Source organism: Helianthus annuus, chromosome 2, assembly GCF_002127325.2.
Source record: "Helianthus annuus cultivar XRQ/B chromosome 2, HanXRQr2.0-SUNRISE, whole genome shotgun sequence".
NCBI classification, from domain to species: Eukaryota; Viridiplantae; Streptophyta; class Magnoliopsida; order Asterales; family Asteraceae; genus Helianthus; species Helianthus annuus.
Window position 1 is genome coordinate 79416238 of NC_035434.2, and position 16461 is coordinate 79432698.

At 39.4% G+C, this 16461-nt stretch overlaps 1 protein-coding gene across 1 annotated transcript; it reads left to right on the plus strand.

Moving 5' to 3' along the window:
* Positions 1–4053: 4053 nt before the first annotated feature.
* Positions 4054–16125, plus strand: LOC110914406. Its single transcript, XM_022159202.2, has 8 exons — positions 4054–4225; positions 5608–5862; positions 5984–6055; positions 13390–13448; positions 14594–14750; positions 14839–14925; positions 15495–15584; positions 15759–16125. Exons 2-8 carry the CDS (start codon positions 5608–5610, stop codon positions 15930–15932), a joined length of 894 nt encoding a protein of 297 aa, XP_022014894.1. The 5' UTR covers positions 4054–4225; the 3' UTR covers positions 15933–16125.
* Positions 16126–16461: the final 336 nt, after the last annotated feature.

Consider the following 16461-nt stretch of genomic DNA (forward strand, 5'->3'; position numbering starts at 1 on the left):
TGGTACTTAAACTATAGACAAGGTCGTTTCTAAGACATCGACCCGGACTAGGCCGAGTCTTTCCTAATCCCCTATAGTTATGGCTCTGATACCAACCTGTCACACCCCAACCGATGACGGAAACATCGGGGCGCGACACTGAGCGAACAGACTGTCAAGAGAAATTCCATAATGACTAAATTACCGAATAGTTAATATTATATCCCATACCGTAACCTATTCAAATAATCTAATTATTACAGACAGTGATATTCTCCAAACAAAAACATGTTCGACAACTCAGATTTTCAATAAGATAAATTGTTTGTTTGTTTCTAAGACTCCATCCTAAGCTCGATTCCATCAAATAGCAATTAAACATCCTAAGCACCTGGCACATACGCTAAAATAAAGGTCAATACATAAAATGTAAAAGTGAGCATACAAGTTTGATATAGCATATAATGTTCGAAATAGTTTACGCGTAATCAGCATGTAACATGTATAAAGTGAAGGCAAGTAGGTTATCGACAGAGAATATACACAGACGTGACTGCGAGTTGTAGAATGCGCAACACATATCCCCACTGGGACATGTGAAGTAAAGCCCTTAACAACCCTTGTTCACGACAGGTGCTGAGTCCAAACTATAGTACTATCGTTGCTAAGGTGTCAGGCAACAATCACTGTGTTAACATAACATACTAGCATTCATCGAAAACATATAGCACGCAATAACGGTCAGCGTATAAATAGTGTTTGCGTTGTGTGATTCATGTGTTTCGAATATAGATAACGTATGTAACACCCAAAAGTGCATAAAGAAAAAAGGGTTCGAGTATACTCACAGATTGTGTTTAACAAATAAACACAGCCTTGGATTGAAGGGAGCGCTGGGAGAGATAGCCTGAACAGTTAATGATAGCATAAACGATAAGCGGCGCGTAAAATGGTGTAAGGTGTTAAAGGATCGGACGGTAATCCGATCGGATGGCAATCCGATCGGGTGGCCGGTCGATCGGGTGACAATCCGTTCGGATGGTCATCCGATCGGGTGACCATTCGATTGGATTGTTACCTCGTTTGGGATGGAGGTGTTTGTGTATGATGGCTTGCCTTTTGAGGTTTTTGTTGTAGCATTTTAAAAACACAGAAGTATCACTACCCTTCAGTTCGGTCGATCGGACGACGGCTCGATCGGGCAACGACCCGATTGGTGGGACACTTAGTGAGAACAAGTTCACAGCAGTTTGTCACTCGATCGGATTACAATCCGATCGGGTGGCAATCCGTTTGTTATGAACATGTTGAAAATTGTTTAAGTGTTGAGTTCAAAACATCACAGGTTCGGATGGTCGGTCGATCGGGTGGCAACCCGATCGGGCGGCAATCCGTTCGATATTCAAAACTCTTGAAAATTGAAATATAGTTTAAGTGTGGGGCCAAGTGCAAGCCGATCGGACGGCTGTCCGATCGGGTGGCAATCCGATCGGGTGGCAACCCGATCGGGCGGCAATCTGACCGGGTAGTCTGATCGTTTTAACACTTGTTTGTTTTGACAGTTTTGCGATTTTCTCGAGACGGTTTGACAACGTGCAAAACAACAGAACCTTCTCCACATTCAGGTGACCCGATCGGGCAGGAATCACCCTAGTCCGGCCGGTCAGCTGTTCGAGGTGTTGGTTCGTGTTTAACCCGAGGTCGGTTGTCTCATCGGTAGAACTCAGATCTCGAACTGACACATCACTAAGAAAGAGTAGAAGATCAGAACAAGCTCCGATTCTATCGGCTTTGAGTGCATTGAGTGTAAAAGAGTTGAAAGAAAGTTAAAAACCATCTTTCAATCCTTTTTACCATGATTATGTTCAGATCTATGCAAGATCTTTGTTTATTCATGTGGAAATCGTTCAGATCTAAGTTGTTCTTGGTGGAATAAAGCCAAAACATGAAGTTCATAAGGACACCATGATGACATCATCCTAGAACACCTTGAATCCATTGATTTCATGGTTAAAAGTTAAGATTCAAAAGATAGAAATGTGTAGGAGTGTGTGTAGATTAAGAAAGTACAAGATTTAGGTTGAAAACTTACAAGAATCGCGAGAAATCAAGAGAAATAGAGGCTGGAACGAGCCGGTCGAGTGAGAGGCTGTCACATCAAGTGATGTGACATATGAGAGGTATTTATAGGGTTTCCCAAAAAGGAAAGTGGGAAAGTGGCTGGTCGATCGGGTGGCAGCCCGATCGGGTGGCAACTCGATCGAGTGGCAACTCGATCGGGTGGCAACTCATTCGATTAGCCACTTGATTTGAGTGTTTGGCGTGACGAGTTTTGCTGTTTCGGTTCGTGTGTCGAGCGTTGCGATGCGATAGAGTTACTCATTAGTCCCAACTACTATATCTAACATACAATCATCCTAAATAACTTGCATTTAGCGTCTGTGATTCGATTGTGATAAAGTTTTGATTGCGTTTTGATTAATCACCATAACATAAACATAATTAAACATGCATAAGTAACACATAAATAGCACACACACATGTAAAACAACATCCAGAACGCATAATTCGGGTTGCGAGTGCGATTGCGATAAGCGGTAAAGCGATAAACATGCGATAAATAACGATTAAACCTCGATTTATTAACAAGTACTCCACATAATACAACTAATGTGATAAAATAAATAGACTATCTACAAGTCAGAGAAGTCAAAACAGGAGTTGAGCAAGGAGTGACAGATCGCAATTAGCAATCTTTTCTTCCTTTGCCTTCAATCTTGACTTTGACTTTGACTTTCGAAACACGAGGTTTTACAGTTCAGATCTGAAAAACGAAGTTGCCGAAGATGGTACACATCTGGTTTGGTAATGACCGAAGAAGAAAGTGGTGCCAAAAGGTTGCTCGCCGAAGAAGATAGTGGTACCGTTAGTGGTTTTGCCCTCAATAAAACGAACCCAAATGGCGAAATCCCCATGGCTTTCGATCATATCTATCGAGGAATGTCTAATTGCAAACAAAGAAGCTTCAATTGAAGCTGAATGAATGTTTGAAAGTGAAATGAATTGGTGAATGTTGAAAAGGGAAAGAAAAAAGTGGAAATGGGTTGTGATGAAGAGTAGAATGAATCAAAATCAATTGAGGGTTTTTTTCTGCATTTTTTAGATTCCAGAGGAGAAAGATAATAAACAATAATTTGTTGAGGGCGGTTTGGTCATTTAACATCAACTTAACTGAGAAATTTAACAGAGGTTAGGTCAGGGGACCAACCGAGTACATTTTGACAACTTTTGGGACCACGCGTGTAATTAGTAAACCACTAAGACCAAGTATCAAAATTTTTGCAAACCACAGGGACCAACCAAGCATTTAACTCTCGTATTATTGATCAATTTTATTTTAGTGTTTACTACATTTTTCAGTTTGTTACTAATATATTTTCTTCCATATAAATTGTTTACGATAGTTTAGTGTTATTGGATGGTACGATATGATTAAAGTCGAACATATTTCGTTAGGTGATGATTGTTTTTTCAATTGGTCAACAACGAATGCAAGGTTATTGGTTACGGATCTCCAAAAAGCAGAAGTATTTTTTTTGAACGGCCAACGAATCCTTCAAATGGACTACTGGCGAAATTCACCACATCGGGATACACTCGTCTCCGAACTGGGGAAAACCCCCACCTAGGGCAGAAGCCCGTGAACACTCGCCCAAAGGCACGACAGTGCGGTGAGGTAAAACCCATTCAATTCAAGGATCGAACTAGCGATCGCCGCCTACTCGCCTAGTCTCCCATCATCACCAGGTGCCGTTGAAAACTAATGGGGAGAAGCAGGAATCGAACTTTGGTCTCTTAGAAACCCAAGTCTCTCCCTTACCACTATACCACAAGCTCATTGGCAAAAAACAGAAGTATTAGATTAATAGGTTTTCCACTAATATTTCTAACTACAGAAGTATTAGATTAATAGGCTTTCTATTGACATTTCAAACTACAAAAACGTAATTTCTATCATTTGTTCATCTTTTCATTTTATTTATATCAATAGTAATTTCATCATTTGTTTATGATCACTATAAACGTATAATTTTTTTTTTCAATACCTCGAAAAAGCTCAAGTATAATATAATATAAACATAGAAACAACCTCGTTGCAAATTCGAGCTCATTTTCAGGTACTAAATTCCAAAGTATCTACAAAAATCATCGCTTGATCGATCATCACTACCACACTTGTTTACAGGTAATCTAACATTATTATCACATATTTATTCTACATTTTGATTTCAATTCCATGTGTTTCAGTAACGCTCAGTTTCTAGGGTTTTCTTCGCTTGTTTTATTCGTTTATAGGTGTTTTTCCTACTTTTAGAGTATATTTTGTTTTAGATTTCTAGGTTTTTACACTAATAGAAGAAATTATAGCAGTATATTTATCATTTTTAGGTTTTGATTTGGGGATTTATGATAATTGACCTGATATTCGCTCTTTCATAACCCTAGATTTAAGATATTTTGAATATGAGTGTTGTGTTTGTTGATTATTGCAATTGGGTTGATGGAGAAGATAGCAATGTGTGTTGAAATCAAATGGTAGAACAATTACTGGAATATTTGACTACTTGGTTTGTTTCAAGTGTACTGTTTTAATTTTGTGTGAGTTTGCTTCAAAGTTGTTAATGGCGAATAGCAACAAGCTACCTTCATGCTACATAGCGAATAGCGGACGCTATTTTATAAATAGCGATGCACTAGAAAAAAAATTATTTTTATTTGTATATTATATCAAAATACCTGGTATATATGCTATTTTACATGTATAGTTAACAAAAACCTAAAATCCAGCTATTTTATAGGTATCTTTAATCGCTATTTATATTAAAAAAAAAATAACTAAAATCTTGCTATTTATGGCTACATAAGCTGTAGCGACTAGCGACCTTCGACCTATACGCTACGCTATTCGCTATAGTGACCATAGCGACCGCTATTGACAAGTCATAGCCGTTTTTGGGCATATATTAGTTTAAAGCAAACTAAACGAACCGAATGAATATGAACGAGAGCTTGTTCATGTTTGTCCGTTTGATTATAATTGAACTATGGAATGAACGTGGATGCTTAATGAATGGTTTTCTTTGTTCATATTGATTCTTTAAGAGAACAGGTTGGTTTGTATTTGTTTATTTAATAGATAAACGAACATACATGAAAAAGTATAAATTACTTAAAATAAAATCCTACATAAAAATGTTAAAATATGCATAAATGTTCTTATTATCTTATGTTTGTTCACGTTTAGTTGTAAATATATTATAAAAAATATTTGATATATATATACACACACACACACACACACATATAATAAATGTACATAAACGAGTGTACTAAATGTTCACGAACATGAATGAACTAACAGTAAGCTTGTTTGTGCTCATTATTCAACTAATAGAAACTAAAACTTATTCAACAAACGGTACATCTGGTTCATTTGCCGGTCATAGCCATTTTTTGGGCATATATTAGTATTAAAGTTACTGCTTATTTTTTTTTTTTAAATCTCTAGTTACTATGTTTTTACGGTTTTCAAAATTATAATCTGTGCATTTTGTGTGTATTTTTCAGATGGGAGAACACCTAGTTTTACACGCCGATCAGCTGGTGACAAATAAATCATTGAATTCATCAGAATCAGTGGATGCTTCATGCAGTCATGCTACTGATGTATCGATTGCTGTTAATGACACAAATGAAGATGTGAAATATGATTCAGATGGTGAGAAGGAGCCACTTATACAGTCGGTTGAATGTCGCATCTGTCAAGAGGAAGATACTATAAAAAACCTGGAGGTTCCTTGCGCTTGTAGTGGCAGCCTCAAGGTGGTTTACACTATACGTTTTTTTATAATGACTGTGCTTCCTTCTAAGACCCTTTTTAATTTGTCAAGTATTCAACTTTGGCAGTCTATAACATTTTAACAATGAAGTATATTGATTGCAGTTTGCTCATAGAAAATGTGTTCAAAGATGGTGCGATGAAAAAGGAGACACAATTTGTGAAATTTGTCACAAGGTATCTACCTCACTATCTACTTTGTATTTTTTATTCAAAATTTCAGTAAAAATCTGCATAATGTATTTCTTTCAAATAATTGAACTTTGGGTCTTATCTAAATTTCAATCCCATCTTTTAAAAGTTTAAGAAGCCGGGGATCTTCTTTTCACCTGTAAACTCCACTTAAGTATTACAACAAATTTTAAGGTTAAAATAGTCTTGATTAATTTTAACTGAAGTTTCATATTTAGTTTACCAAACACATGTGGCATATATCCATTCAAATCTTACGTAACATTAAGAGGTATATTCGGAAAGAAAAACATTTGTTAGTTAGTGCTTTTTAATAAATTTATTTATGTACTTGGTACACCATATATATATATATATACATAAATATAAAAATTACCGATACACCACCGATATATCATATAGCTGGCCTTGACCGCTATTTGATTTTGGACCGCTAGAACTGCGTAGATGCTACGTAGCGATAGCGATGAAATACCGCCTGCTATTTCATGTTTAGCGATAAAGAGGAAGAAAACAATTAATAAATAAAAGGGGAATTGGCCTGTAATAATCTCACTTAGACCTTATTGGCCATTAATAATCCCACCTCAGAAAATTCCCCCCGCTAGTCCTACCTTTTACCTATTTTTTCTACAATGGTCCCCCGTTAAAAAAACTTAATGGAGTTGAGCTTTTTTCCAAATTGCAAATAGATTTTCTAGGGTTTTTGATCAGAACGATGATACGAGTCCATTGATGTAAAACTTACTTCAAAATGGTGCTCCAAGTGACTTGATTTTGGTTAATTGGAAATTTAAACACCCAAATTGAAGCGCCGTTTTCATCGTTTGGAGCACCGTTTCGAGGCAGGCTTTACATCAATGGACTCGTATCGTCGTTCTAATCAAAAGCCCTAAAAGATTTGTTTGTAATTTGGAAAACAACGTAACTCCGTTAAATTTTTTAACGGGGGACCATTGTAGAAAAAATAGGTGAAAGGTGAGACTGGTGGGGGGGATATTCTGAGGTGGGATTATTAATGGCCAAAAAGGTCGAGTGTTGCGGGCCAGACTAGTCCAACACCAGCTGAAGCCCAACAGGGAAGGCCCAAGCGGACGATTAAGAGGCCAGCCCATTTGAAGGATTGAAGTCCCAGATCTGCACTTTTAATTTTGCACGTTTATTTCCTTGTTAGCATTATTAGTGGAATATTCCTTTACTAGTTGCATGATAGGGTTAGTGGTTGCATGGTAGAAGTATGGCTAGAAATAAGGGACGTGGGTTGTTGATCCATGAGTCCTCTGCATATTTAAATTCAGCATTGCATGAATGAAAAAAAAAACACAGAAAATTGCCCCAAATTGTCTTTCCTATCCTTGTTTTCTTTGGAGCTTAATCCACTCTACGGATTATATACCATTGGTGCTTTCATTCGCTAACTCCCCTCCATCGCCATGCCTCCTCGCCGTGACAACACCGACGACTCACCCCCCACCACCAACGACCTACTGCAGCAACTTATAAACTCCACCGCCGCCGCCGCCGCCCAACAAGCCACCCACTTTCAACAGCTCATCGACGAAACCCGAAACCTGCACACTAAATTCGATCTCCAGGCCAACGTTCTCACTACTCTATCCGAAAAAACCAATACCGATTCACCTTCCGGATTCAAAATCAAAACCCACGAAAAAACATCCGATGTTAACCACCACGCACGTACCCCGAAAATCACTCTTCCGTTCTTTGATGGCTCCAATCCATTAGGATGGATCTTTCAAGCGGAGAATTTCTTCACGTACTACAAAATTCCGAACGACGAGCGAGTATCTTTGGCAGTTTTTTATTTCATTGGCGACGCTTTAGCGTGGTATCAAAACCTAGCCAATAACGAAATTCTGCCATCCTGGGGCCCGTTTAAACGTGAAGTTGAACGCCGTTTCGGCCCTTCAGCTTTCGAAGACCATGAAGCCACGTTGTTTAAACTAACCCAAACCACTACCGTTACCGCTTACCTTACCGAGTTTGAGCGCATTAGCAACCGGGTCACCGGGTTGAACCAACAGGCCTTACGCAGCTGTTTTATCTCGGGTCTTAAACCCGAAATTCGGAATGAGTTAGCTATCCTCCGACCCACCACACTTTATGACGCTATTGGATTAGCAAAATCGGTTGAAGAAAAATTTACCCATTCATCGAAAACCCGATTTACATACCCGAACCGGAACTCCTTTGCGACCACCAACCACTCCTCATCACTATCTCAAACTACTCCACCTACCGTTCCTACTTCCACTCCTCCACTGCTCCCTACCCCACCCAAACCAACTAACTCCCTACCCTTCACCCGTTTATCTGCAGACGCTCTTCAACAACGAAAAAAAGAAGGCCTTTGTTTTCGATGCCCTGAGAAATTTTTTCCAGGTCATAAATGCTCCCCTCCCCAATTCCTTCTTATCGTTGATAATGACGATCGTGAAGACATTCTAGACGATAGTACAACCACCGATCTGTTGAAGCCGCCTGATCCAATGCCACCACAGATGCTTTCATTATCTGACGCCGCTTATTTTGGAATTCCATCACCGCAAACCCTCCGAGCCACCGGGTATATCAATGGTCATCCAGTCACTATACTCATCGATTGCGGTAGCACCCACAACATCATCAAACCCCGTATTGCGTCATTCCTGCAGTTACCCATTAACGCCATCCCTCAGTTCGACGTTATGGTCGGTAACGGCGAGTTTATCCGTTGCTCAGGTTTCTGCCCGGAGATTAATCTCCACGTTCAGCAGGCAAGTTTTTCAATTCCGTTTTATGTGTTACCAGTGGAGGGCACCGATATTGTATTGGGTATCACCTGGTTAGCCTCCCTTGGCCGGTTGTCAGCCGATTTTTCGATACCGGAAATATCTTTCACCAAGGATGGCCATACCCACACAATACATGGTGAGTCCTTAGGCCAACCATGCTCGCCCAGCTCATTGACCACCCTTTTACGACACAACTCAATTGCGTCCCTCCATACCCTGACCTACGAACCCACCCACGCTCCAACCTTAAACACCAAAACATTTTCAGCCAGTGGAAACACTACTCTTACTAACCTACTGGCCCAATTTCACCACCTGTTCGATGAACCTCATGAGCTACCACCTAAACGACTACATGATCACCACATTCCACTCCTCAATGAGTCACAACCAGTCAATGTTAAACCGTACCGTTACCCTCATTACCAGAAACAAGTCATGTCACAACTTATCACCGAAATGCTACAAAACGGAATTATTCGTCCTAGTCAAAGTCCATTTTCTTCCCCGGTTTTATTGGTCAAGAAAAAGGATGGCTCTTGGCGTTTCTGTGTCGATTATCGAGCCCTGAACGCTGTCACAATCCGGGATCGTTTTCCCATTCCCATTATCGACGAGCTCTTAGATGAACTTCATGGCGCCACAATTTTTTCTAAAATCGATTTGCGATCCGGGTACCATCAAATTCGCGTTGCTCAAGAGGATATTCACAAGACTGCATTTCGTACAATGGATGGTCATTACGAATTTCTCGTCATGCCGTTTGGATTATCTAATGCTCCTTCCACATTTCAATCGGCTATGAATGACTTATTTCGTAAGGTACTACGGCAATTCGTTTTAGTATTCTTTGATGATATTTTAATTTATAGCGTCAACCCAGATGATCACTACAAGCATTTACAGTATGTTTTTCAAACCCTTGACCAAAACCATTTCCATGCAAAAGCCTCCAAATGTGTTTTTGGTGTCACCGAACTTTCGTTTTTGGGTCATAAAATATCTTCTGCCGGAGTTGCACCGGAACCCGATAAAATTCAAACAATTCAACAGTGGCCCGAACCTTCATCCTTCACTACCCTTCGGGCCTTTTTAGGTTTAACCGGTTATTACCGACGATTTGTCAAAGGGTATGCACACATAGCCGCACCTTTAACTGATATTTTGAAGCAAAAAGAATTTACGTGGTGCTCCACTGCTAACGAAGCATTTTTGTCACTCAAACACCAAATGCAAAAACTGGTCACACTAGCTTTGCCTGATTTCACTAAACCTTTTGACGTTACCACCGACGCATCGGGTCATGCCATTGGCGCGGTCCTTTCTCAAGACAATAAACCAATCTCATTTTTTAGTAAGAAACTGTGCAACACCATGCAAGGTCACTCTACTTATACCAAAGAATTGTATGCCATCACCGAAGCGGTTAAAAAATGGCGTCAATATCTCTTGGGTCGTCGTTTTCGCATCTATACCGACCACCATAGCCTCAAACATATCCTCACTCAAACGATCCAAACACCTGAACAACAAAAATGGGTCACCAAATTGATGGGCTATGATTTCGAAATTCATTTTAAACCGGGCAAAGAAAATAATGTGGCGGACGCACTAAGTCGAGTCGATATTCCATCCATGTTAGCCATTTCCCATCCGCAAGCCACCTGGCTCGAAGAAATTCGTCGTTATTATCGAGATGATAGCGAGGGCCATAAATTGTTTGAATCGGTACAAGCTGACCCAATGGGCTTCCCTCACCACACGGTTCGTGATGGATTACTATACTTGCATGGCAAATTATACATTCCACCGATTACCGATCTTCGCCAAAGGCTGCTACAAGAATTTCATTCCTCCTTCCTTGGGGGCCATTCGGGCATCAATGCTACTCTCAAACGTATTTCGGGTTCGTTTACGTGGTTAGGCCAAAAGAAAGATGTTTCCTCCTTTGTGAAATGTTGTGAAGTGTGTCAAGCAATCAAGCATCCCAATCATAAGCCCTATGGATTACTTCAGCCTCTTCCGACCCCGGAACAACCGTGGCATGACATCTCCATGGATTTTATCACATGTTTACCACCTTCCAAAGGAAAGACAGCGATATGGGTCATCGTTGATCGATTGTCAAAGTTTGCCCACTTTATTTCACTTCCAACCGGGTATACCTCAGTTTCCTTAGCTTCCATTTTTATGAAGGAAATATATCGTCTTCATGGGTTACCTAAGACGATCATTTCAGATAGGGACCGGGTGTTTATTAGCGGGTTTTGGCGCGAATTATTCCGACTAATGGGTACTAAGTTACTACACTCAAGTGCCTATCATCCTCAGACTGACGGCCAAACCGAAGTCGTGAATCGATGCCTTGAAATGTATCTTCGCGCGTTTGTTTTCGATGAACCGAAAAAGTGGGAGCGTTATCTTTACTTAGCTGAATTTTCGTATAATACGGCTTACCATTCTACAATCAAGATGTCACCTTTTCGAGCTTTATATGGTTATGATGTAACATCCATTCACGAGTACATACCCGGAAACACCAAGACTGCCTCCATTGATTCATCTCTTCTTGAACACCGGCGCCTTATTACCAATCTCAAACAATCCATCGAAGTCGCGAAGCAAAGGATGTCCAAGCAAGCCAACAAGAAACGATCTGATAAGGAGTTTGCGGTAGGAGATTTTGTTTATTTAAGGTTGCAAAAGTACCGGCAGAACTCCGTCGAAAGTCGATCAAACCAAAAACTTGGCAGGCGTTTTTATGGCCCGTATAAAATCGTTGAACGCATTGGAAAGGTTGCGTACAAACTAGATTTGCCAGTATCATCACGCATCCATCCGGTCTTTCACGTTTCTCTTTTAAAGCCAAGTTTTGGAATTACAGCCGAAAACAAAGGTGACATAACAAAATTTTATCCGGAAGTGGAACTTGCACAGTTACCAGAGACAATCATCGACGCTCGATTGGATGACTCGGGTAAAACGCAGCTGTTAATTCAGTGGGAAAACAAACCGCTGGAGGAAGCCACATGGGAAGACAAAGAAACACTCGAGCAGCAATTTCCAAATTTTACTATCATTGAGGACAATGATCAGTCTCAAGGGGAGGGAGATGTTGCGGGCCAGACTAGTCCAACACCAGCTGAAGCCCAACAGGGAAGGCCCAAGCGGACGATTAAGAGGCCAGCCCATTTGAAGGATTGAAGTCCCAGATCTGCACTTTTAATTTTGCACGTTTATTTCCTTGTTAGCATTATTAGTGGAATATTCCTTTACTAGTTGCATGATAGGGTTAGTGGTTGCATGGTAGAAGTATGGCTAGAAATAAGGGACGTGGGTTGTTGATCCATGAGTCCTCTGCATATTTAAATTCAGCATTGCATGAATGAAAAAAAAAACACAGAAAATTGCCCCAAATTGTCTTTCCTATCCTTGTTTTCTTTGGAGCTTAATCCACTCTACGGATTATATACCATCTAGGTGGGATTATTACAGGCCAATTTTCCTAAATAAAAACTATATATATTTAACACACCAATAAAAACTATATTTAACACACCAATAATGTATATAAGTGCTAAAAATACGCTAAATAGCTAAAATACGTTATCACCAATCATCTAAATATATAAAAAATCTGCTATTTATAGCTACAGGGTCTGTAGCGACCCTTCACCTATATGCTACGCTATTCACTAAACTTAGCCCAAAACCTAAACCCTAAGGCTAAGTAGTATTGCATATGTGCAATACTATAATAGTAGTATTGAAAAAAGTACAGCATGTTAAATCTTTTTTTTTTTTTATGTTGGAAAAATATGCTTGAATGAAATATAAAAGAATTTGCAATCTTATGGTGCAAGTTTTTTTTAAAAAATAATAACATATGAAGAAGATAGAAATGTTTGAGAAGTTATATATTATTTTTTTTTCCAAATTTTGCCCTTCCTTCATTAACATGAAAGTATCAATGTTTGAATTAGGATTCAAGTTTGAACTTTTGGCCTCAGTCGTACCGTACGCACACAATAGATTTAGGATTGGACTAGGTTTAATTTGTGTTTGGGCCTTTAGTTTTGAGTTATTTCAAACAAAAAACTGATTTATGTGGGCTTTACCCAACTTTTGGCCTTAAAATTAAAAAACCTAGAGAAGCGGTGCTACGACCGCTATACGGGACTCAAAATAAAGGTCAAATAGCGGCATTTAGCACTGCTAATAGCGGAACCGCTATAAGTGACCCCTATGTGGTCAGACGTCCACTAACCGCTATAGCACGCTATTGATTGCATAGTAGCATATAGATAGCCTGTCGGCTGTCGCTATACGCCATTGACAACTATGCACTATTTATATAAGCCCTTTGTGTTTGTATGAGGATTACAAAATCCATGATTTTGCAATTTTAACAGTAAGCATTTGTGTCAAAAGGACATCTTGATTCATGTTTGAACTCTAGTATTTTAAGAATGTTATAATGTATTGAGTTGCTGACTTATTGAAAGAATGTTGATTTAACAACAGGCTTATGAACCTGGCTATACTGCACCCCCTCGGTCTGAAGACACCATCCTTGATATCAGGTTGTAATAATCATATAAACATTTATTTCATGTTTGGCAAACTTTGATGAAAAATACTAATTGATAAAAATGACTAAATTTTGTTCGGTTATCTCGATAATGAGTCAGGTCAAATATAATACATTGTCGTGCTTATTTATATGTGCGCTTCATAGTTATCGATAGCGCTTATGGCGGCCGCTATAGCGAATAGCGTGGCGTGGCGGCCATATGTCGCTACAAGGTACATATCGACCTTATATCGACGATATAGCAACTTCCGACGTGAAATCCGGTGACAAAATCTGGCGACGGTGTTGCTTTCAGCCGGAAACCAGGAAGAAGGGGGAAGAAGAGGACCAGCAGCTGCGTATCTGCGTCTACAAAATCCGGCAACGGTGTTGCCTTCAGCCGGAAACCAGGAAGAATGGGGAAGAAGAAGACCAGCGGCTGCGTATTGCGTTTTTAGTCTTTTAGGGTTTTTATAAGTTTAGGTTTTTAAACATTTAACCCCTATATCTTTCATTAGTTTACATTCAGTCCCTATAACTTGTAACTTTTTACTTAAAAAGTGTAAAGATAGTTTGTCTATTTAAACATTTAACCCCCTCTATCTTCAGAAGTTTACATTTGGTCCTTAAACTTTTTAATTTATACATAAAAAATACAAAATTAACATTATAAAATACATATATATAATATGGATAGCTATTTTTTATTTTTTAATTTATCTACTACCTTATCGTAAACACGAAATAGCGGGCGCTATTTCATCGCTATCGCTACGTAGCATATAGGTTGTCTATTGCTATTGATCGTTATTCGCTATCGATAACTATGGTGCGGTTTTAGTTGGTCTACATTTTGACGTAAATTTTGTTCAGAAACAAGTCGGGTCAAATACTTGACGGGACAAATCCGAGTTACAATAAGTTTCAACGCCGCTGCAACGTGCGACAAGTCAAAACACTAGCTACGAATCTGCAATTAAAATTTAATCATTTGGTATGATCGGATACGGAGAATATTTTTATCCAAACTCCAAACATAAATCAGATAAATGTGTTTCGAAATTCACATCCAAGCACCCCTTAAGTTCGGAACACATGCATTTTTTTCCTTCTAGAATTCCTTTGTGGTATCTAATAATATTTGGTTACTTACAGTGCAAGTTGGACAGTTCACGGAACCCCATTAGACCTAAACGATCCTCGATTGTTGGCAATGGCGGCTGCTGAACAGAATCTTTTAGATACTGAATATGATGAATACGAAGATACAAGTGTCAACGGAGCTGCATTCTGTCGCTCAGCTGCTCTCATAGTAAGAATATTGTGAATTTGTTTTCTTATTTTGTTTAAAGAAATTGATATAATTTTGAATCTTAAGTTTTGGATAATTTTGTGGGCAGTTAATGGCCCTGCTGCTGTTGAGGCATGCTCTCACCATTGGAGATGGTGACGATGATGACGACGATGGTGCGTCTGCATTTTTTGCTGTAAGTGGAGTTTGTTGTTTATTATTGTGATGAGGCGAGAGCACTTTGTACGCGAGGCGTTGCTCTCATCATGTTGGCCGTTTTGCATATCAGCCTCCTGGCATAGATCGTAATTTTGACCCATGAACATAAACGAAAGAACATAAACAAAGGTAAATAAACAGACGTTCACGAACATAACGAGCGAACATGTTCGTTTGTTTAATCAAATGAACAAAAAAATTATGTCCGTGTCCGTTCGTTTATTTAATAAACGAACTTCCCGCCAAACAAATTCACGAACAGTTCATGAACGTTTGGTTCGTTTACAGTGCAAGGCTTCTGGAACTTGCACGCTTCTTAATACCAAGCTTGGATGCATGTTTTGAAATTACATGCGTGGATGAATAATTAGATTTCGTGAAAAATTTGCAGATAAAAATAGTGAGCGAGTGTGCTTCTTTTGTTTGAATGAGTTTCAAAATGAGAATCCAAACACCCCCTCCCCCTTATATGAAAATAGTTGTAAATTGATTCTGGTTTTGCACAATACTATGTTTACACAACCTGGAAATTTGTATTTTGGGCAGCTTTTTATGCTTCGGGCAGCTGGTTTTCTTCTTCCTTGCTACATCATGGCTTGGGCAATCAGTATCTTGCAGCGCAGAAGACAAGTGCAGGTAAGAGCCTTCATTATTTACTTATAAGTAATGTATCGACTATGATTAGGGTGAACACATTAAATAAAGGACTTCTAGTTTAACCGGTTTGAGATAAACGACAACCCAATTGGACCGGTTCCTGAAACATGGACTCTCTATACGAACTTGTAATGAAACCACTTCAATAAACAGGAAGCTGAAAGGCTTGCAGGACTGGCAGCAGCTGCTGATGTGGCATTCATGATGCAAGCAGGTCAACACAGAGGCTTACAGGTCACCATTGCACCAGGACCAGCCATGGCACCACCACCACCTGTTCTTGCCCCGCCTCCTGCAGTCGGCCTGACCCACCAGCCATTTCAATAGTGTATGGCTTACTGAGGTTGAAGCTTTCAGTTATGCACAGATATGACTTTGTTGTCCTGTTGTTTTTAGCATACATTCGCGGCAACCATGAAAGTCAACCGAATTGTGTTTGTAAACTGATTTAACAGTCGATTTGTGCATATATGGGGATTACATATGCTAAGCTTGTTTAATTACTCCCTAGTTTTATACTTCTGCTGATTTCATTTTTATATTTCTGGTCTCTGTGTATTTAGAAGCATAGATCTATGTCAATAAACAAATGTAGAATTCGGAGAGGGTCTGCCCCTATTCATAATAAGGGGCTGTTTGTTTACGGTTCAGATCTCTTACGGGTTCAGCACTTAATGATTCGGACTGTTTGTTTCACGAGCAAATGTCTGAATGGTTCAGACATTTGGCTCTGAATGGTTAAGATTTATACAGAGTCTGAATGGTTAAGACCTCTAATCTGAATTAGTCAGACATTTGCCTCTGAATGGTTAAGCATTCCACTGGCTCTTAATGGTTCAGACCTCTTACTGGTTCA